The following is a 22633-nucleotide window of genomic DNA, read 5'->3' as shown; positions in this document are numbered from 1 at the left end:
TAGGGAATCAGTTCCCTTAAGATGATTTAGCCCAGAGATTGAGAAAACCAACAAGAAAGCATCAAGGAAGATTAATACTGGGAGCTTCTGCCCCATTCTAACCAGAGAACCACAGCCGGGACAGTCTCCCTTTCTTCGCCAGCTCCTAGCATATCTATATTCATGAGAGACAGGAAATAAAATGAATAGTCCTTTTGTGCACATGGCTTCCAGGGCCTTCTAAACGCGAAAATAAACTTTGCCCATTGTTAGGATGGCTGCATTTAAGCTTTCAAATTGGCTGGGCCCTGCCCAGGAGGGAGACAACACTCAGCTACCTTCATTTCTTTTTATTTAATCCTCACAGGAAGCCCGTGAGGGCTTGCTTATCTTTTTCTTTCTCTCTTTCTTTTTTATTAAATCATTTTTGCTTTTAAAATCTGAGCACTTCAAAGCCTAGAGACTTGAACTAACTCATTCAAGGTCACAAGCTGGTACTTGCCCTGTTGTTTTTCCTTCTCTGTAGGCTGTCCTTGAGGGGCCTCTTATTTCAAGTGGGTACTTAAAGCACCTCCAACATGGACTTTTCTTCATTTCCCTTCTCCATGAGAAATAAACACAACTAAAAACGATACAGTTTTTGTATTGTTGGTGAAACTGAGAAACACCTTGACTCTAGGTCACATGAGAGCTTCTTAGAGTTGGGAAGGAGGACGAGGTGTGGGGAGCCAAGGGCAGAGCCCATGCCTCCACTGTCAGCCAGTCCTGCCCTATGGCTGGAGTCCACAGCTACCTGGCAATGTCCTGGGCCACCCCAGAGGAGCCTGAGGTCCTTTTTATTCTCACAATCTATTGACACTAACCTGTCTCCAGGTCAACCCATGAGATGCGCAGGAGCTGTGCCTTAGCAGGGCTCGTAAGGGATGAGAGCTACAGAATCTGCTCCCGCACCCACATCTTAACAGGAGTCATAAACTCCATTAAGCTTGGCCAAACTGCAGGCATTCTGTGATTATCAACCCAGACAGAAACCAGAGCAACCAATGAACTAACCACCGCCTAAAATCTCATCCCTCGTCAGGTGGAAATGGGGCAGACAATTTCAGTGCAACAGTATTTAATGAACTCAGAATGTCCCCCAAATGCTACAGTGGGGAACATGTAGCCCAGGAGTTTTTATACCCACCCCCAACTAGCAGACATCTAGAAACTCAAAGGACAGCTCCATTTAAAATGCACAATTAGTGATTCTTTGTCACATGAACACAAGAGAACAAAGTAAACTAAAACATTCACAAAGAAGTTCAGTCAGAACGACAAGGGGAATTGCGCAACTTAACACCATGTTTGAACACTTACTGCATATGGATTTTTTTAATCCAAGACCAGCCGGGTGGTGGTGGCACGTACCTTTAATCCCAGTGCTCGTGAGGCAGAGGCAGGTGGATGTCTGTGAGTTTGAGGCCAGCCTGGTCTACAGAGTAAGCTCCAGATGGTGAATGCTGTTACATAAAGAAACCCTGTCTTGAAAAAAAAAAAAAGGACCAAAGTAATACTGCGTTCTGGTTAGTGAGATGCATGTTGCTATACAGGCATCTTTGTCTTGCTTGGAGCTACAAAGAAGATGGATGTGATAAAATATAATAAAAGGGGCTAAAAAGCTGGCTCAGTGGCTAAAGATGTGTGCCACCAAGTCTGATGACCTGAGTTCAACCCCTGGGACCCACATGGTGGAAGGGGAGGAATCATTCCTACAGATTGTCTTCTGACATCCACCCGTACACTACGGCTGCAATGCTCGCTCCCCAAATAAGTCAATAAAAATAAAAGTATACAGTAAAGGATTAACAATAGGATAGAGGTATTGGCCTATAATCGTCCCTCACCATGGTCTTCTGGTTTTGTAAAAAAATTTAAGCCGGGCGGTGGTGGCGCACACCTTTAATCCCAGCACTCAGGAGGCAGAGGCAGGCGGATCTCTGGGAGTTTGAGGCCAGCCTGGTCTACAAGAGCTAGTTCCGGGAGAGGCACCAAAGCTACAGAGAAACCCTGTCTCGAAAAACCAAAAAAAAAAAAAAAAAAAAAAAAATTTAAATTATAAAATGTCAGAAAAGCATCCCCAAGCCTTTCTTTGTAGGATAATCATGGTTGTTAAACAGGGCATAGGGCAGCTTGTTTTCAAGACTTCCTCCCTGCCGCAGGGAGTTCTTACTTCGCTTGCTTGCTCTAAAAGAAGTCAACAGGATGCAAAGGTTCCCTACCACGTTGGTGTAGAAGCAATAACATCTTTAGAAAAATATAAAACCAGGAGGAAAAAAGGGAAAGCACAAGGTTGGGTGGTCATGCCCCTGCCTCCTCCTAGCAGCAGAAGAGGAGAGTCAATAGATGCTGTTTCAAGGTGTTAGGATGGACTGGTGAGGTGGCTCCCCAGGGAAAGGGTGCTCAGTGCCGAGCCTGACGACGTAGGATCAGCCCTCAGGAAGTATACGGTGGAGGAGAGAACTGGCTCCCGCACACTGTCCTCGCCTTTGCACATGCGCGTGATAAAATACTGGGTGGTGTGGATCTTCCCTGAGAGAAGGAGGCCGACACAGGATGGAGGAAGGAAACGGAGGTGTCTCTAATGTGTGTTTTGCTTGTCCTGGAGGCTCAGCCGATACTATGTAAATAAAAAGCTTTGGGGGAGCAAGGAGTAAGTAGAATGGGTGACTGAGACAAAAGGTTAAATTTAAGCTGCGAGGGGCTGTTCACTGGATCTGTGCTTTTTAAAAGGCACACAAGCACCTGCTTAGAGAGGAAAGGCCATTCTCGGCAGTGTGCTGTAGGCTAGGGAGCGAGCGGTCTGTGTTTTTTGTGGACTTTCACACAAGACAGTCAACCAGCTGTTGTCGAGATGAATGGCCATAAATGTATTTAGTGGGGGTAAGGGAAGTCGGCTCCAGTTCGCCCTGGTCAATCCTCAATTAGAAGACACATGTCAAGGTCTGCCACACGTGGGTCCTGGTTGTAAATAGGAAGTGCGTTCCAGAGCGGGTGATCAATGTAGCTACGGCTGCCAAGTGATAGTAAAATAGGAGATCACTGAAGATAAGCCCACCCCCTCCTGTGCTTTGTAAAGACCCGAGTGGAGGCAGTGGGTTGAGGATTCATTATAGTCCTGAGTCTTTCGACTTCATGAGTATTTAAGGAATTAATTCACAGTAGTATCAACCACCCTAATTTTAGTGACAGTATGTAGATTCTTACTTCTTTCTAAAATTACATTGATTGTGTGTCTGTATTTAGATTTAAACTTAAATTATAAAATTTAAATAATAAAGCACGAGTGGGGGTTGTTTTACTCTCTGTTTGTCAGGCGTGCAGTGGGTACCTTTACCTACCTACTGAGCCATCTTGTCGGCCCGGTTTTGATTTCTTCTGAACTAATCATTTCTAGTTGGCAGGTGTTTTTTAAACTTTACTAATAGCCCTGTGTGGATTTGTTAAGAATGCTAGTCCCTCTCTTTGACCTTAGAATGGGAACTTATGCATCTGGATCGCAGATCCCAGCATGGCGCACTGACCTCTCTACCCTCTGGATGGATATGCCGTCTTCAGGCTATCACAAGAAAGCCAAGAGCTGATGTTAATGACCTGCCGTTGGCTCTTCTCTTTGTGTTTCCACTGCAGGGTTTAGATCAGTCCCTCTGAAGAATGGATACAGTGAAGACATCGAGTTGGCTTCCCTTCTGGTTTTCTGTGAGATGCGGCCAGTCCTGGTGAGTGGGGGACGCTGACAAGTTGGGCATGGGTGGGAAGAGAATAGAAGTGCTGTGAACTGATGAGATGAAACCCTTCCTGGACCAGTCAAGGTCCTGAGCTTCCCCCTCAGCATCCTTTCTTGAGGAGTGCTGTAGGATTCTACAGGGGGAGGTCCTTGGAAGAAGTTCCTCCTGGTTACTTGTCACCAACAACCTGGGCAGATGATGCTCTTCCAGAAGAGTTCATGCTTTCTTGGGTGTGTTGCCCACCTGTTGGCCTTGGGCCACGGCTTCAATGGACCCAAAAGAACATTCCATGAAGTCATCCTGGTCTGTGTGTAGGGAGGGAATGGATCTCTGACTTCCATGGGTGTGGTGACTCCATAACTCTGCACTAGAGGGGCCTTCATTCTGGTTCTTTTGTTTGCCAGAGTCTTGAAGAGTCTTAGCTTCTCCTCTGACTAACCAGCTTGGTTTGTATGTTGTGGTCACTTTTTAGCACAATGACCAAGTCCTGACAAAGAACATCCTGAGGGAGGAGAGTTTGTTTGGCTCATAGTTGGAAGTGATCCAGTCCTCTGTGGTGGGGAAGGCACAGTGACTGTGTGGTGGGGAGAGTTTGTACAGCTACTTGCTCAGGAATCGGGGAACAGAGACCAGATAGGGAGTGGGACTGAGTTAAAAATGTCCAGGCCCGACATCAATGACCCACTTCCTCCACGGCTTCCCAGCACCAGCTGGGGACCACATGTTTAAACATGTGAGTCTGTGTGGGTCATTTTGCATTCAAATCATAATATGTAGATGTGGCAGAAAGATCGTGACCTCACTGAATATTACTGAAGAACACAATGAGTTTGTACCAGGCTCTGATAGATGCTAACCCATGTAGCAAGGATTTTTGTTTCTTTTTTCTTTCTTTTATTGAAAATAGATTTTTTTATACAATATATTCTGATCATGGTTTCCCTTCTCCCAACTCCTCTGAAGATTTTCCCCTACCTTCTCTCCCATTGGAATTCACACCCTTTCCTTCGTTAAAAAACAAACAAGCATTTAAGAATAATTATAAAATAGGATAAAACAGGACCAAACCAGAATAGGACAAAACAAAGAAACAAGAAAAAATGTCAAAGAAAGAGCATGACATACACACATATAGACTCAGAGACACACGTGAACATAGGCAGAAGAATCCCCTAAAACACAAAACTGTGATTGAAAACACAGAGGGGCCTTCTGTGAATGAAAAGGACCTGTAAGGTTAAAAAAATATCCTGTCAAAACTTAACGAGACAAAGAAACTCCCAAGATGCCACTGAATCCGTTTCGTGACAGCCATCTACTGCAGGGCTTTGGGTCTCCCCAGTGAGACTCTATTGGAGAGAAGCCATTTTTCATTTGTGAGTAGTTATCAGTTGGAGATAGGTGCTGGGGACTTGCGTCCACTTCTCTCAGCTCTGGGACCCTATCTGGTGCAGACCCGTGCAGGCCCTGTGCATGTTGCCACAGTATCCCTGAGTTCATTTGTGCCTGGGTCCTATTGCATTTAGAAGGTCTTGTTTTCCTTGGTGTCCACCATCCTTACTGACTCTAACAATCTGTCTCCCCTTTCATGGGGTTTCCTGATCCCCGAAGGGAGAGATTTGGTGAAGGCCTCCCATTTCGGACTGAGTCTTCCAAGATTTCCCACCCTCTGCACAGTGTCCAGCTGTACGACCCCTTTCCAGCCAGTTCTGTGTTCATGCTGTGGTAGAAAGGCCCAAGCTAGAGCATTTGTGTGTAAGTTCCTTCCTTACTGTGGCTGAGTGAGCAAAATGCTTCAGACTTCATGGGTCTTTTTTTTTTTTAATTAAGATTTTTTAAAAATACATCTTTTCTCATTTTAGATAGCTATCCCCGTTCCCACTCCCCTCCTCCTGCCCATCCACTCCTCAGAAAGGGTGAGGCTTCCCATGGGGAGTCAACAAAGTCTGACACTTCACTTCAAGGCAAGACCAAGCCCCCCCCCCATCTAGGCTGAGCAAGGTATCCCTCCAAAGAGAATGTGCTCCAAGATGTCATTTCAAGCACTAGGGATAAATCCTGGTCCCACTGCCCGTGGTCCCAGACTGCCTAAGCCTCACAACTCTGGAGTACTACTCAGAAGTAAAAAACAATCACACCTTGAAACTTGCATGCACATGGATGGAACTAGAAAAAGACCCCCAGGGTTTTAAAGCTCTCCTCTTCAGAATGAATTAGGCACAAGCCAGTTTATTATAAATAGGACCAAGATGCTTAATAAATCTATTAAGATACAACTTTTTTCACATGATTACCAAAACCCCCAAGGGGCTGGGGAGATGGAGGATCTGGTAAAGTGGCCACAGGTGCAGAGACCTGAGTTCTGATCCTTGACACTCACCCAAACACCAGACATAGCAGGGCTAATCTGTAATGCCAGGGCAGGGACTGGAGAGGAGAGGACTCCTGGGGCTTGGTGGCCAGGCTAGCCAATCAGTGAAACCCAGGTCTGTGAGAGACCCTGTCTCAAACAGTAAAATGGAGGGAAACTGAAGAAGACACGTAACATTGACCTCTGGCCTCCACACGTATGTGCATACTTACACAGCCATGTGCATATGTGCACACATACATACACACACACGTGCATACACACGCACACATAATACACACACACACACACACACACACACACACAAAACCCTCCATACAGATTATATTTGAAGGGAAAAGAAAAAATCAGTATAGAGTTCATTTGCTTTCTTTATTTCCTAGGTGTGTGTGTGTTTGTTCAAACCAGTATAAACACACACATACGCACATGCACACACCAGACTTTGGCATTCTTCAGATTTGGCACCAGGATAAATCTTTGTAGGATGTTAGGTAGTATCCGCGCTTTTTGTCCACTAGATGCCAGCAGCACCTACCTCATACAATAGCACAAACTCCTTCCAGGCATTGTCCCCGTTTCTCAGGTGACCATGTCCTTCTCTGAGAAACTGCCGCTTGAAAATGAGATTCTAAGCACCTTTCTATATTAGATTTTGCCATTAAGTAGATTGGCCATAAACTCAGTATTCCTCCAATACTGAGTCAGACGTTTAGATGGAACCCATTTACCCCTCAGGCTCTCAGGCCCGTCTCCTTCTAGGTTTCCCGTCACTTAAGTCTGAATTATTCGCTTAGGCTCCATTCCCAGATATGGAATGAGTGGGACTGGATAATTTCGCAGGGTGGTAGAGCTGCAAACCGAAGCCTTGAAAACAAGGAAGCCAGAGGAGGCTTTGCTGTCAGGCGCCCTGCCCCACCGCCCACTGCCAGGTGTGGGGGCTTCTTCCCTCCTTTGCCTGGGGGAGCAGAAGCTGTGCAGGGCCCCTCTGTGTACATAAAGCCCATCTGCAGGCAGTTTCATCGAGAAACCAGGCAGTAAACACGGCTGCAGAAGGCAGGAGGCTAGCACTTTGCAAAGCTGTTGTAAACACCCCGGAACTGTTATAAATAAATTATTAGGGATCACCGACAACAGAGAGAATGAGTAGATTTGAAAGAAAATTGTGCTTAGCTAGCCTTGGTTTCCTTGATGAGGGATGCCTGGTGTGTGGGGGACCCCACTGTTGAGTGCGGGGGATTAGGGTTGGGTAGGAGATTCTGAATGGAAAGGTCCTCTCTTCCAGGTCTGCTCCTTCAGAGATGTGCCTGAGCGCGTGCACTTTTCATCTCAGCTGCTGCCTCCTGAGCCTTTGTTTAATTGCGCGTCTGTCACCTGGTTCTGTACAACCCCCAGCTGCCAGTTGGCATTTTCATCCATGCCAGGATGAAGGCCTCTCTCAGAGGCGGTACAGGCCACACGCGCAGCCGGCTAGGCTTCCTCCTTGACGTTTAGGGTCCAACCTTGCTGGGTGTGTCGCTCTAACTCTGGGTGCAAGAGCCAGCAAGCCTTTTCTGAGCAAGGGATGGATCCATTGAGAGCCCCGGTGTAATTTTCCCATGAAGTATTTGTTGAAAGAGAGCTTAAAGCGTCAGAAATCTGTCAATAAATACTTCAACTCTCTTCCATAGAGGCCCTTTACACGCCACAATCGCTTTAACAGTCCTCAGTCCCATACCGTGTTTGCCAGATACGTTTTCAAGGGGTATTTTGGTACTGTTTTATTCCTTGCTATATTTAATTTGGGGAGCAGGGTAAAAAAAAAAAAGAGGGAGGGAGAACATCCCCACAAACAGCCTGTTAGTAGCTCGCTGTTCCCTTTGCCCTGTCTTTTTCTTTTTTTTCCCCTGCACGTGATATTTGTGAAGTTGATTTCACACACGTGCCCTTTTCCCCTCCTCAGATGGCTTGAAGCAGCTCTTATCTGGTGTGTGGTTTTCAAAGCTCTCAATGCTTTGTTTTGTCAGCCGTAGTCCCCGAGTTACTCGGGCCCTCTCTTGCTGCCGGGTGCTTTAGTTGTTGGTAGGGTTTTAGTCTTTGTTGACTCTGTAAGTAATGAAGGTCATCACATAACTTCTTTTTGATTAAAAATATTCCCGATGGCTAGATATTTGGCAGTGGGACGGTGGAGCAAAGAACAAGAAAGGCTCACACCTTTTTCTTTGTGGCAGTGGTTCTCAACCTGTGGGTCGTGACCCCTTTGGGAATTGAACTAGGAGCTGTGTAGCAGGTATACCGCGTATCAGATATTTATGTAACGATTCATGAGAGTAGCCAAATTATAGTTACACAGTAGCAGTGAAAATAATTTTATGGTTGGGGGGCCACCACAACATGAGGAACTGCCCGAAGGGCCCCAGCTTTAGGAAGGTTGAGAACCGTTGCTTTAGGGGGGAGTATCTTCTGAAAGTCAGCAGTATCTTTAGGTCAGCATGTTAGAGCCAGCCTTGACACTTAGTGGAAGGGCTCTCTGCCCAGGTGCCCTGCGTTTGAGAGATGCTGAACACACACCTGACCACCAGGGAGCAAGCAAGCTGCTGGTACCTGGCAGGGATCTTTGAGAAAACCAGTTTCCCCAGGAGCCTGGTTTGGGTTGCTCTGGGCTGGTGGGAGCGAGGGACAGAGGTAGTGAGATCCCCAGGAAGGCCAGCTTATCACAGCTGATGATATAGTCCAGCCGAAGTGTGGATTCTTTGGAGCAAAACTATGATGCATTGGTGGCTTTGAAAATCATGTAAAACAACAGAGGAATAAAAATGCTAAAAGCCTCCAGTGGGGCTGGGAAAGGGCATGCTTATAAATCCAGAATTCTGGAGAACTAAGAGCCGAGCTGGTCTGGGAGTTTTTGAAGTTGAGAATTATTCCCCCCGCCCACACTGGGGAGGGATCTGAAGACATAGATTAAGACCCTCCATGTGCTGTACCAGCTAGAGACTGATCATGGCAGCTCCAGAGAGAGAGATACTGCTGTGCCTGCCTCCACAGATCTGATAACATAACACAGATACTGATGGGACAAAGTCTTAAGCTGCATTGGACAAAACTGGCACCCACACCAAGAGGAAGGAAGACCCACTGTGCAGTTGGAGTGAGCAGTGGGCAGTGAGCTCCGAGACAGAGGGCACAGGCACACTGTAGGGAGCTCTTAGTGGAGCCCTGGAGAAGGATTCTGGAACTGGAAATAAAAAAGGAGCTCTGAGTACTTATCTAATGAAAATATCAGTGTCAAGAAAGAGGTCTATGTTTAAGACAAGGGTGACTGAAATCCTTCAGAATCCAGAACATCACCGCTAGATATGGAAACTGTATGGGGAATGACAGGCTGGGCATTCATCAGGCAGTTGGCAGAGGGCAAGTCTCTCTAGGGTCACTTGATTCAATGGGATGAATAGAAAATGGCAGGCAGAGCCAAAGTATATTGAACTTTGAGGATGAAGAACCAGGCACCCAAACACACTGGAGTATGTATAAGGTAGAGTCTAGTATCCAACTTGTCCTCATTAGCACTGAAAATTGAAGGACAGGAACATGCCCCCTGCAGGCTTGCAGGAGGAGTTAACGCAGTGCCCAGCTGCCTACCTGTCAGGACAGTGAAAATGCTTGTGTGGGGCTGGGGGGATGGCTCCGTTGATAAGGTGTCTGCATTTGGACTCCAGTACCCATATAAAAGCCAGGCTATGTGGAATACATCTGTAACCCCAATGCATTCTGGGAAAAGTAGGACAGGCAGGTCCTTGGAGCTCATTGGCTGGATAGAGCTGTGTGAATTCGAGATTGGACTAAGGTGGAGAAGGATGGAGAGAGACACCTGACGTTGACCGTTGGCTTCTGTGCACACCCCACCCTCCACAAACGCGTGTCTGAGTTTACAATACTTTCACCTGAAGACCACCCCTAGGTGGCCCCCATACAAAAAGATACTTCTAGACCGTAAAGTGCGGCGGTGGAGAAAAGAGGGAAATCTGTGTGTGGTTGCGTCTTATGGGCGTGAGAACGCTGGTGAAGGCCTTGTGAGGCTATCAAGTAAGTGTACACGAAACAAGTATGCTATAATGAAAAGAATCTCTAATCGGAAACTAGAAATGACCAGCACAAAAACCAGGTCAAAAGGCCTCACCCCTGATGGCTGGGGACTGAGCTGACGGTGCCCTGAAGAGGGAAGTATCATTCTGATATTTTGATGTAAAAGAGAAATGACATTTTAAATGAGATGGGTTGAAAACCCAGATCTATGGAAATACATGAGGCCCCTGGGGGCTGCAAAGAGGAAAGAACATACAGAAACTTAACCAGGAGAGTAAACAAACAAAGGGTTGCGTCAGAACAGGAATCAGAATGTATAGTAACCGCAGTGACATGGGTAAGGACTTCCGTTTAACTGGGCAACTGGGCTGGATTCTTATTAGGGCAGGAAACCAGTAATGCGGAGTTTTCAAGAAGCCTAATCACAAATAACGAATGGCAGAAATTGGAGCATTGGAAATGGATGGAAGAATACAGAGAAAAGCAGTACTGTAAAATTAAGTACTAAAGGCTTCCAGGCACAATGGCACGTGCCTGTAGTCCCAGCTAGGATGTGGGCTGCGGGCAGGATTGCGCGAGCTTGTCACCCAGCCTCAATCACCCGCTGAGACTCTACAAAGTACAAAATCCTATAAAGCATCAAGAAGAACAATTTGGAATGATCAGGAATGAGTTTCCAAAAGACATGGCAGGAAGACGTTTGTGAAGTCAAGCTAATTCAGATTCAGGATACGTCTTTGAGCCTGCTGAGGTCCTCAGTGGGTAAAACTGCTTGTTTCGAAGCTGAGGACTGAATTCAAGCCCCCGGACATACAGGCTGGAAGAAGAGACCTGACTCGACTTTCTTGCTTGCCCTCTGGCACATCTGCCCCTAAGAAAATTAATGTAAAAACATAAGAATATGTTTTCATAGTCTGGGTGATCCTGTGCCCACAACAGTAAGCCCACTGTCATTTGACTTCAGATACAAACCTCTGCATTCTGCAAATGGATAAAAATCTCTTTACTTGGGAATTTTGTGAACTTGACTGTGTCCTGGGTCAAAGCAAACCTTCCTGTACCTTTAAATACGATGACTTTATTTAAATTGCCGGTGACAACATCAAGTTAGATTGACGTTGATAATACTTGGTATTTGAAAACAAGAACTCCCAGGGCTGGAGAGATGGCTCGGAGGTTACTGACTGCACTTGCAGGGGACCTGGGTTTGGTCCCCAGCACTCACAGGACAGATCCCAACTGCCTGAAACTCCAGATCTAGGGAATCCAAGATCCTCTTCACAGGCACCAGACATGCACATGGTGTACATGCATACATGCAGGCAAAATATTCACACACATACGATAAAAATAAATCCCACAGAAAGACAATTATCACATAAACTCACTCATAGGTGGTTTTTTAACGTAAAGTAAAGAAAGCCAGCCTACAAACCACAATCCCAGAGAACCTAGACAACAATGCGGACACTAAGAGAGACTTACATAGATCTAATCTACATGGGAAGTAGAAAGTAGAAAAAGACAAGATCTCCTGAGTAAATTGGGAGCATGGGGACTTTGGGGGAGGGCTGAAGGGGGGGGAGAGGCAGGGAGGGGAGCAGAGAAAAATGTAGAGCTCAGTAAAATCAATAAAAAGAATATCCTAAATAAGAAGCAAAAATTACTTGAAAATTGCGAATGAAATATATGTCACACCCTATGCAGGCAAACCTTATTTTCTCAAATATTGTATATGTTGAGGATTTGGGGAAGTGAAGGCTTGAGGCGATCCTGCATATGCCCTTTATGCAGTCTCAGCTCATGATTGCTTTGTGCGTCCCTGTCCCATCTGAATATATTTCAGTGTTCCAGCATGTGGTGGGTTATTAAGGTCACGGTGAAGATCTGTGATCTTTGATCTTGCTGTTGTGGTGTTTTGGGGGGTGCCACAGGCTGCTCCCCGGTGAGACTCTGGACTGATAATTGTCTGTGTTCTGTCTGTTCTTGGACTGGCCAATGTCCTTCCCTGCTTCTCCTCTGGTCTCCTCATCCCCCGAGACACAATTAAGAGCATCAGTTAATAAAATATCCCAGTGGCAGGAAGAGCCACACATCTGTCACTTAAAATCAAAAGCTAGGAATGGCTCTGCTTAGTGAGGAAGACGTGTTGAGAGCGGAGACAGGGCAGAAGCTAGGGCTAGCATATCAGTTAAGCTGTGAACGCAAGGGAAAGGCTCTTGGGGGAAAAAGCTACTCCCGTAAGTGCAGATGAGACACCTTATTTCAGTATGGAGGAAGCTCCAGTGGTCTGGTTAGAAGATCAAGGCAGTCATAGCATTCACTTAACCAAAGCCCCGACTCTCCGACTCTCTGCAGTTCTGTGAAGGAAGAGGGAGGTGAGAAAGCTGCAGGAAAAAAAATGACAGAGTCAGCAGGGAGGTTCATAGCCTTTAAGGGAAGAAGCCAGCTCCATGGCATCACAGTGGGAGACGAAGCAGAGGGTGCTGATGCAGGGCTTGCAGCAATTTATTCAGGAGAGCCAATCAGAGTCCCCGACGACGGATGAAGGAGGCTGTGTGGTGTAGTCTCCGTGTAGATGAAATAATCTTCCTTTGGAAGCGATGATGGCTTCTGTAGCTACAGAGAGATGTCAATGCCAAGCTTCAAAAGACAGTCTGCCTTTGGCTAGGGGCTAACGTAGCTGGCGGCTATATGTGAAGCGGTAGTTTACCGTTCTAAAAGCCCTGAGGATTATCCTAAATCTACTCTGCGCTCCGAAGCCTGGGTGACAGCACATCCATTTATGACATGATTTACTGAAGCATTTAAGCCTGCCATTGAGACCTCCAAAGAGAAATTCCCTTTCCAAGTATTGCTGTGCGTTGACGGTGTGCTGGTCACCCAAGGGCCCAGCGGAGATGGAGGACAAGATTAATGTTCTCATGCCTGCGGATGCAACACGCTTTCGCAGCCCACATATCAAGGAGTGATTTTGACTTCTGAGGCTTATTATTTAGGTAATTCATTTCCTAAGCTGTGGCGGCTCAAGGTATGCTTCACATGGAGAACTTTCTAGAAAGGATTTGCCTTTCTAGAAGCCACTTAGAATGCTGGTAGTTCTTGGCAGGTCAGAAAGGCAGTGTGCAACAATTAGATGGCTATTCCCATGGATAACTGGTAGAAGCAACTGTAGGTGAGCCTTTGTGGGAAGTACAGCCAGAAGACCCGTCCTCAACAAACCACTACAGCAGTGGTCCTCAGCCTTCCTAGTGTGCGACCCTTTAATCCAGTTCCTTACGTGGGGGTGACCCCCAACCATAAAATTACTCTCATTGCTGCTTCATAAACTGATTTTGCACTGTTATGAAGCATACTGTAAATATCTGTGCTTCCTGAGGGTCTTAGGTGACCCCCGTGAGAGGGTCGTTAACTCCCAAAGGGGTCGCGGACCCATGGAACCGCCACGCTACAGTCATGTGATAACATTGGGATGGAGGAGTTGTGTGTGAATGAGCCAAGAAAGAGCAGCTCTGGCGGAGATGCTGTGTCCAGTCAGTGAGAGGTGTAGGGACATAGCCCCACCCATTGGGGGCGTGTTTGCCTCGGGCTAATGTTTACGGATAAATCTGCCGGGCGTGAGCCCAGCAGCCCTTTTTTCTTTTGCTCCGCCGCGGGAACCTGTGGTCCTGTAAGTCTATTTCCTTATTAAAGCTGTATATATCTATATAATCTGTCTGCATTCATTCACGCCACCACAGAGAGGGCAGCAAATGGCTGGAGATGCATCAGTGACCCAGAGGCGGGGTTCACAGGAAGTGCCGCTGTGTATCAAAGCGCCTGCTCCTCAGCTGCTCCCCACTTCTAGCTGTTTATAGAAGTGCAACACAAGACAGCCAGCGTCATGAGTGTGTGTCTGTGTGCTTGTGGGGCTAGAAGAGGGTGTTGGATTCCCCAGGGCCTGAGTTAGGGGTGACTGTAAATTGTCCAATGTGGGTGTTTAGAACTGAACTCTGGTCACTACAGGATCAGCAAGAACTCTTAATGACTGGGTCTTCTCTCCAGCTTCCACCTTGGTTTTGAGGTAGTCTCTCAATGCCACCAAGCTTGCTAATTAGGGGACGCTGGCTGACCAGTGAGCCCCTTGAATCTACCTGTCTCTGCCTCCCCAGAACTGATAATAAGTTTGCCCTGATCTGCTCAGGGTTTTCACGTGGGTTCTGGGGGTCATCTTCACGCTTACAACCCAAACACTTTATTGAGCAAGCATCTCCCGGGGTCTACTTTGCCTTTTTAAGTCCCTTGCATAGTATGAAATCGTCTGCTTTCTGCCACCTCTGCCCTCACTTGTGGCACCTTTTCTTCCCTGGGAACGTATTCCTGAACTGACAGCCACGGAGTTAGGTAAGAAGCCAGAAGGTGATCTGACCAAGTGACAAGTGGTTCAACTCAGAAAGGGGTACAGTACCCTTGTGTTTCAGGGTTTCATAGAAAAGTGGCGTTCGGAAGACCAAGGGCTTTAGCCACTGCTTGCTTCTGCTGGAGGACCTGATGGTGGTGCAGAGTCTGGAGCCGACAGGAGAGACTCCAGTTTTGGCATCGCCACAGTCACGTTTGGTTAAATTAGGCCCTGGACTCCAGGAGCGGTCCCGTTCAACCCCCCCTCCCCCACACTCTGTGAGAGCCCAGGTGTGTTTCCCATGCTGGCTTGGACGATGCCCCTCACGGGGTTGTTCTCCTCCTCCCCCCACCAGGAGAGCGAAGAGGAACTCTACTCCTCCTGTCGTCAACTGAGGCGGCGGCAAGAAGAGCTCAATAACCAGCTCTTCCTGTATGACACGCACCAGAACCTGCGCGCAGCCAGCCGCGATGCCCTGGTGAAGGAGTTCAATGTTAACGAGAACCAGCTGCAGCTGTACCAGGAGAAGTGTAACCGGAGGTAGGTGTCAGTGGGTATCGTCACCCCCGTGCCCCCATGTGTGTGGTCTTGGAGTTTCTAGCAATGACCTCAGCACCAGGGGCTTCTTTTTTATAATGCCTCCCTTCTGTAGAACCTGTTTTCCCCACAGATATTTCAGTCTAATAATGGCAATCTAATTTCAGTCTAATAATCACAGTCTATGGTAAGCCCGGGTTGTTTCCTTTGGCTGTTCTGGGGAAACCCGGAGCCTCATAAACAGCCAGGCAAGCACTCTTCTATTAAGCCACAGCGACTACTAACTTCTGAGTTGTCCTTACTGAGTGGTCAGCTGTAGGCCAGGTGGTTCAGATCGGAGCAGAATTCTCCCCAGGGGAGGCTTCTGGTTGTGTCCCGGACATGGGGTGGGTGGGAGAGGCAGCCAGTGGCGCTGCGTGTTCTTAGACCAAGCATCAGATAAACTCATCTTCAGAGAACACGTCACGAGCTACCCACCCAAGGTCTGTTCCCACTGGATCCTTGGAAAAGCTGTTGTCACCTTGTTTACCAAGGAGGAAGTGGAGATTTCCCGAGTCTCAGGGTGTGCGAGGAGCTCAGAGCCTCCTCCACTCAGCCACAAGTGACCTGTTAGGTAGGGTGGATCATACCCACTGATGGGATTCAATCTGTTTCTTTTCAGGTTGAGAGAGAAGAGAGTCAGCAACAGCAGGTTCTACTCCTAGAAGCCGTGTGTAGAGTCTGTGTGTGTGTGTGTATGGGTGTGTATGTATGGGTGTGTGTGAGCATGTATGTGTGTGCGAGTGCGCACACGCACAAGTATGTCTGGGTTTGGGGGAGCTTTATAATCAGCCCCCAGGAAGAGTCTCATCTGTGACAGCCATGGTCCTCTCTCCGAGCCACTTTTGAGATGACATTGCTGAAGACACCCCTATGGGCAGAAGGAGTTGGCACATTTCCTGCTGTTTTTTTTTTTTTTTTCCACCTTGGACAACTTTCTTAACTTATACTCCTGATAGAGGATCCCAAAACTGTGTTCCTCATGTTTGCCCTCCCCTGTCCCCGGCCTCATTGAATAAAGACAACCGTTTCAAGCCGTTAAGCTTCCTCTACATCTGTACAGTGAGCAGGAATTTCTCTGTGGTGAACAGGATTCTGCCGATGACCCAGGTAATTGACTTCCTCAGAGGATGAGCTGAGACACGGGGAACTGATTCATTAGATCTGAAAAGGATTTTAGCTAAGAGGCAAATGACGATAATTAAGGCCATTGGATTCCATAGGACCCCAAAGGTGCCTGATCAGGGGCTCAGCTCAATGTGTGTTAACTATCATCAGCTTGGAGGTTGGCTGGAGAGATCAGCATGGAATCTGCTCTTAGGACAGTTTCTGTCTCATGGCTGGTGGTACTAGAGTGTTGGAATGCCAGCTTCTTGCACATCCTGCTGTAGCCTGCCCCCATCATCATACCCAGGACCCCCTGAGTCTGGTGGGAGGCTGCTACAAAGGTCCTGGGGCCACAGCCAACAGCATCACCGCTAGTCAAAAGAGGAAGCTGACAGGCTGGTTTATAGGAACATTTCTCTGAGTTAATGAACTTGCTGGTGCATCAAGCTAAGTTTTGATGGCAGTGAAGTCAGGATAGTACAGGAAGCCGATGGTCACTCCAGAGAGGCAGGCACACCCCGTGCATGGTCACCTGGATGACATCATTTCGGTACTTTCAGGAATTAACAAGGCTGTGTATGTGTGCATGCGTGTGTATGTGTTTGTGTATGTGTGTCTGTGCATGTGTGCGTTTTGCTGGGGTAGAACTCAGGCTCATGTGCTATCCTGTAAGTCCCCAGCTTTATAAAACCCTCAAATGAGAACCTAGGCAGGCAGTAAACAGCTTCTCAGTGAGTGGAGAATCCACTTGGGAGAACAGGTGTAGCCGTTAACAGCTGGAAGCCGGGGGCTGGAGGAGGGAGCCAACCGCAAGCTGCTTCCTGGCAGAGTGGAACCTGGGGTCAGAAACCCACGGGGCTCTCTCCTCCCCTGGGTGATATCCAGGATGCCGGGCTTAATGCGCACACGTGCGTGCGTGCGCGCGTGTGCGTGCGTGTTGCTGGGGGAAAAAGATGAAAAGTTAGTTCTTTCTTACCAAAGGACCCTGTCTCTTCATTTTCCAAAAATTTCCTGAGCAGGACTCCTTCATTACCGACTTCCAAGCCAAGGTCAGGAGCCCTCGGAGGAAAGCAGCTGTTACTGGGTTCAGGGACTACATCCAGCCTTGAGCTCCTGAAGAGAAAGACCTCCCGCAAAGCCAGGACCGAGTTAATGGCAGCCTGAGGAGGAGTGTTCCCTTGTGACTCCTCTGAACCTGACTTTGTATTTCATTTGATAATTGACAAGGAAGGAAAGGAGTCCTCATTATAGCGGAGTAGAAAGTAACTTTGATGAAAGGTTGGGAGAAGGCTGCGGGGAAGGACATGCCACGCTCGGTAGCAGTTTCCCGCTGGCTGGGACCAGGTAGTGGCTAGAACTTATTTCTCCCATGTGGCAACATCCTGACTCCTTTCTGTCACATTGCCACCTCTACACAGCAGAGCCTGGGCTGCTGCCACCCTCCCTCTGCTCCCCTTGCCACCTTACTGTTTTAAAATCGAATTGCTAAGGCTGGAGTCTTTATTTGCTTAAAATGGATATTTTTGCTGCTGTATCAAAGAAAGTGAGAGAGGGCAGGGAGAAGGCAACAAGAAGGATCTCTTTGACCGTGGAGGCATGACGTCCATGGAGAGCCACACCCTGCAGGGCAGGGGCAGGCAGGGACAGCAGTACCAGGGAACTGGTAAGAACATCCTCCTCTTTGTCCATTGATAGAGACTGTTTGGTGGGGCTCATCTATCCTGAGCTGGATTGGGTCAAGTATTGGTTTGACTCTTGGTCGTTGGTGTCAGAGTCCGAGTGGGCTTTCTTAGGGAAGGGTCAGGTGAGGTGAGTCTGTCCTGATGCCATGTGTCCTAACTGTCTAGACAGCAGACCACAGGCATCTTGAGTGACATCAGTGCTGGTGACACCAACCATGCACACTGTTAGGTGACACTGGTTTGCTCACTGTCCTTGGTGTATGATTTGGGACATTGAGAAAATACAAAGCTGGGGTGGCAAGGTCACTGGGTATGGGAGACTTCAGTAGATAAAGTTGTACATTTGTGTGCTGTGAGGTTTGGGTGTTTGGTAATTAAACAGGCTATAGAGCCTTGCATTTCCCAAGGTGATACCAGGATCCTCTGCTTACCATGGTGCGTGGGTCCAGTCTTGTTGACAGAGGTTTCTGTCCCTCCCAGTCCTATAGCCCTTTCAGTCCCAAAGAAACTTACAGAGGGCCAGGCGGTGATGGCACACGCCTTTAATCCCAGCACCCTTGTTAGACTACCAGCAGATTTCTCAACAGGAACCTGATGGGAAAAAAAAAAAAAAACCATGGGATGCTATTTTTACATTTTAAGAAAAATTAAAAGCAAATGCCAATCAAGGTTAATATAATCAGGAAATTTATCCCAAGAACTGGAGGGGAAATGCAGTCTGTTCAAGGAAGGGAGATACTGAAGGAATTGAAGACCAACCTTTGGAAAGATGCTCTTCAGAACTGATAAAGAAATGGAGACCTTCCAAGAACTGAGGAGACTCAAGACTCCAGACATACATTAAAAACTGTGCCTGGGGGATTCCTCCATGCAGAGGTGAAAAAAGAGAAACATTATGAGAGCCAGTAATGTCAATGTCAAAAGATTTTATTTTGAAGTGTGTGTGTGTGTGTGTGTGTGTGTGTATGTGTATGTATGCAGTGCCCCCCAGAGGCCAGAAGAGGGCATTGGATCCCTGGATCTGGAGTTACAGTGGTTGTGAATTGCCCAGTGTGGGTGCTGGGAACTGAACAATCATCTGCAAGAGGATTATGTGCTCTTAGCTGCTGAGCCATCACTCCAGCCCCAGGTAATTCATATATAAGCTTATTTATATATTATTCATATATCACCAGTAAACATAAAGAGAGATGTAAGCTCCCGTAAATGATGCATCAGAGTTAAACTATACTACAGATCAAATACACTCAACATACATTGGCAGGACATTCTGTCCAGCAGCTGCAGAATGCACATTCTTTCAAGTAGTACATGGAACTTTCTCTAAAATAGACCATATATTAGGTCACACATCATCATCCTGGAGCCTGTGGAGGGAGACCTGCTGGGGACAGGACTTCTAAGAAGCATGTCCTCTTTCTCAGTAGAGCTGGCCTTGGGTGGCACTGTGCTTCCCGAACAAGCTGAATAACAAGAGCAATAGGCATGATGTGAAGCCCAGTGTGTTGCCTGGAGCTGCCGTATTGATGCTACAAACCCAGGGACAGCCACTGTTAAGAGAAAACTACCCAGAGGAGCATTCAGATCCAACTTCAAGAAAACGTGCAAAATATTTACCATTAAAAACCAAAACCCCCAAATGCTTTGGGGCTTAGGTGTGCCTACTGTACTGAAATACCAACTTCCACTTTATTCATTGAAAATGACTGAAAACCATGGAAATGGTCTCCAGGTTGCTGGCAGCACACTACAGCATCCGAGAGCCATTTTTGCTGTGACCTCAAGGTTGGTACTGGGAGTTTTATCAATGTATCATTGTGCGACACAATTTGTATGAGTATTTATTTTTCTGCAGAATGGCTGCTTGTGGGAGGACTTTCTCCAAACGGTTACAGTCTGATATATGTCTATGGTTAGCTGTTTGTTGTAGATACTTACAGGAACTGGGCAGAGCTGGGTTTCACCTTGTGTCTTGCCTTGTATTTATTTGTGTTTGATGAACTATGGCCTATACTGCCAGGAACTGGGCAGGGTTTCACCTTGTGTCTTTCCTTGTATTTATCTGCATTTGATGAACTATGGCCTCGTGCATCTGTTTAGATTATCACACATCAGAGGACTCTCCTACTGGCCAATCTGTAGTTGTTGGCTACATCAGAGAATCATTAACATTTTCTTTAACTAGGGAATTCTACACTGACATTTCAGTGTTGGTTGAATACTTCTGCATGAAAAATTTAGGGTTTATTTGTACATTCCACTATACATGTACAAGATATGCTTCCCCCCTCCAATCTGGTTTATAATTATTAATTTTTAAATTTTAATTCTTATATGTGTGAGAGAGTTTTGTGTGCATGTCTGTCTGAGCGCCATATGTCGTAGAAGCCCAAAGAGGGCACCAGATCCCCAGAACTACAGTTACAGATAGCTGTGAGCTGCTATGTAGGTGCTGAGAACTGAACCTGGGACCTTTGCAAAAGCTCTCCTTGCTCTTAACCACTGAGCAATCTCTCCAGGCCCTGACGCTATGATTGCTACAAAGCATCCACTCCTCACTTGGGCCGGCAGTGTAGCTCACAGCAGGTTGAAAGCCTGGCACCACCACCTTCATTTCATATCCCACCATTGTGTGGGGCTAGTCGCGTGACGAACTCTGTGTACAGACAGCTTTATCACTTGGAGTGGCGGCCGCACCTGCGCCACAACTGGTAGGAGCTAGCTCATCTTATCCCTCTGCCAGGCCGGAGGTACCAAGACTCCTATTGAGTCTGGATCATCCCACTCTGACCTAAAGGTCTTGAGCCAGCAGTCACCCTGGCTCACAGCAACAGCAGGGCCTTAAAGGATAGGTCACCCCCCCCCCAATGAGGGCGACTATCTGCGATGAGGAGGCTGTGCCCTGGAGCGGGGCTGCCGCTTTGTGGTAGCTGAATTGCTCCCCTCAAGTGAGGACAGTTATCACTCCTTCAGTGACCTCGCAGAAGCGGAATTGGGTGACAGAGCAGGTCAGGTCCCTCCTCTACCAGCAATGATTAGTAACGCTAAGCTCTTGATCCCTGCCTCAGTTTGTCAACTATTCACATCTAAAGTTCAGGTCAGGTCCCCGAAGATGGACTTGGGAGTCCCAGGGCCCCGTTCTCATAGCCACATGGGTTAAGTCTCCTCCTTCCGCTCTCTAGTTAGTTGACTTCTATTGACGGATGGGGATGGCTGGCTGAGCCCAGTCCACGGGACTCCAGGAGCTTGGTCTTTTGCCCTAGAGCTCCAGGCATGGGGTCAAGGAGGAAGAGAGTGTCAGAAAGTTGTCCTGGTGAAGACAGTGTCTTACAGACATACATGCAAAACAGGTAAAAGACCCAGGGTATCTGTCTGCGCCTCCCATAGACTCCCATAGGGGCCATCTGGAGGTGGGTGTTATGAACTGAGCTCGGATGGCTCCTGGGTCACAGCAGCCCACATCTTCCCAGGCTAAGGCTCATGAATATTTTACAGTATTGCCTCAGCATGTGTGCCTCATGAGGCAATCTTGGGGTGACTCTGAAATACCCGAGAGGTGCAGGCTGTGACATGGGAGGCAGTGGGAGTGTCGCTCTCCAGAATCAGCCTTTGGAGACCAGGGATGGAAAGTTCTGTGTGTTTCTATGAGCATTCCAGGACTGAGGACACCAGGAGACAGATCATTGGATCCCCATGTTCTCTCACAGAAGGCAATTTTGGATTCCTTTGTCTTCTTATCTCTTCCTTTAGGGGCATCTGGGGACCCACGGGAGCCCTGGATAACCCTCCAACCGTGCAGAGGGCGTGGCTCACGGGGCTGCAGCTCTCCTTGAGGGACTGTTGGAGCTGATGGTTGCTGGGGAAGGGGGAGTTGGTTTCTTCACTGGTGAGGCCACTGTTAAGTTGTTCTTGCTCCAGGAAATAACCTTTCACCCATGCTCATGCAACCAGTACTAACGAAACTCAGTTTCTTTCTTTCCCTCCCTCCTTCTTTCCCTCCCCCCCCCCAAGACAGGAAAGCAGGAGGGGTTTGTTGGGAAGAATAGGGGTTTCAGTGGGAGAGGAATATGAGGGTATGGAGAATGAAAATGACGAAAGTTCATTATACACATGCATGGACTGGTTAAAGAATTATAATGTGTATATCTCACAACAGAATTATAAAACAAACAAACAAAACAAAACCACCTCCAAATACCGGTCCTTAAGCACCACCAGTCGGCATGAAGTTAGCCCAGAACAGAACCGTCAGGACCCAGAGGCCCTGCCCCTTATTGTCCTAGTCACTGAGTCTCCAGTGACATGGGCTCCAGTGACACTCTTCCTCCAACAAGGCCATGCCTCCTAACCCTTTTAATCCTAGCAAAGAGTTCCAATCCCTGGTGACTAAGCATTCAGATATATGAGCCTCTGGGGGCCATTCTTCTTCAAACGCCACACCAGGTACACATGCATAGGTAGATAACAACACACTGAACATGTTCGTGTTGTTCTTGTTGTGGACAAGAGCCAGGAGCGGACTCAGCCTGGTTGCCTGTCAAGGGACAAATGACTAAAGAGATGTGGCATATACACTGTGAATCCTTGTTCAGCCATAAGCGAGGATGAGATCTGGTCATTTGAAGGAAGATGGATGGAGTTGGAGATAAGTGTGTTAAATGAAGTAAGCTAGGCAAAAGACCAAGTTTCGGTGTCCTGTCTTGGGGGGAAA

At 47.5% G+C, this 22633-nt stretch overlaps 1 protein-coding gene across 1 annotated transcript in view; it reads left to right on the top strand.

Annotated features, from left to right (window-relative positions):
• Positions 1-16030, top strand: part of Plcg2 (phospholipase C gamma 2) — a 122465-nt gene extending 106435 nt beyond the window's left edge. The window contains exons 31-33 of the mRNA XM_057753631.1: positions 3649-3737; positions 14913-15097; positions 15756-16030. Coding sequence (XP_057609614.1) covers positions 3649-3737; positions 14913-15097; positions 15756-15798 — 317 coding nt within the window. The 3' untranslated portion in view covers positions 15799-16030. The remainder of the gene's footprint in view (positions 1-3648; positions 3738-14912; positions 15098-15755) is intronic.
• The last annotated feature ends 6603 nt before the right edge of the window (positions 16031-22633 follow it).

The sequence above is a fragment of the Chionomys nivalis genome, chromosome 21, assembly GCF_950005125.1.
Source record: "Chionomys nivalis chromosome 21, mChiNiv1.1, whole genome shotgun sequence".
Lineage (NCBI taxonomy): Eukaryota > Metazoa > Chordata > Mammalia > Rodentia > Cricetidae > Chionomys > Chionomys nivalis.
This window is presented reverse-complemented; position numbering and strand designations above follow the sequence as displayed.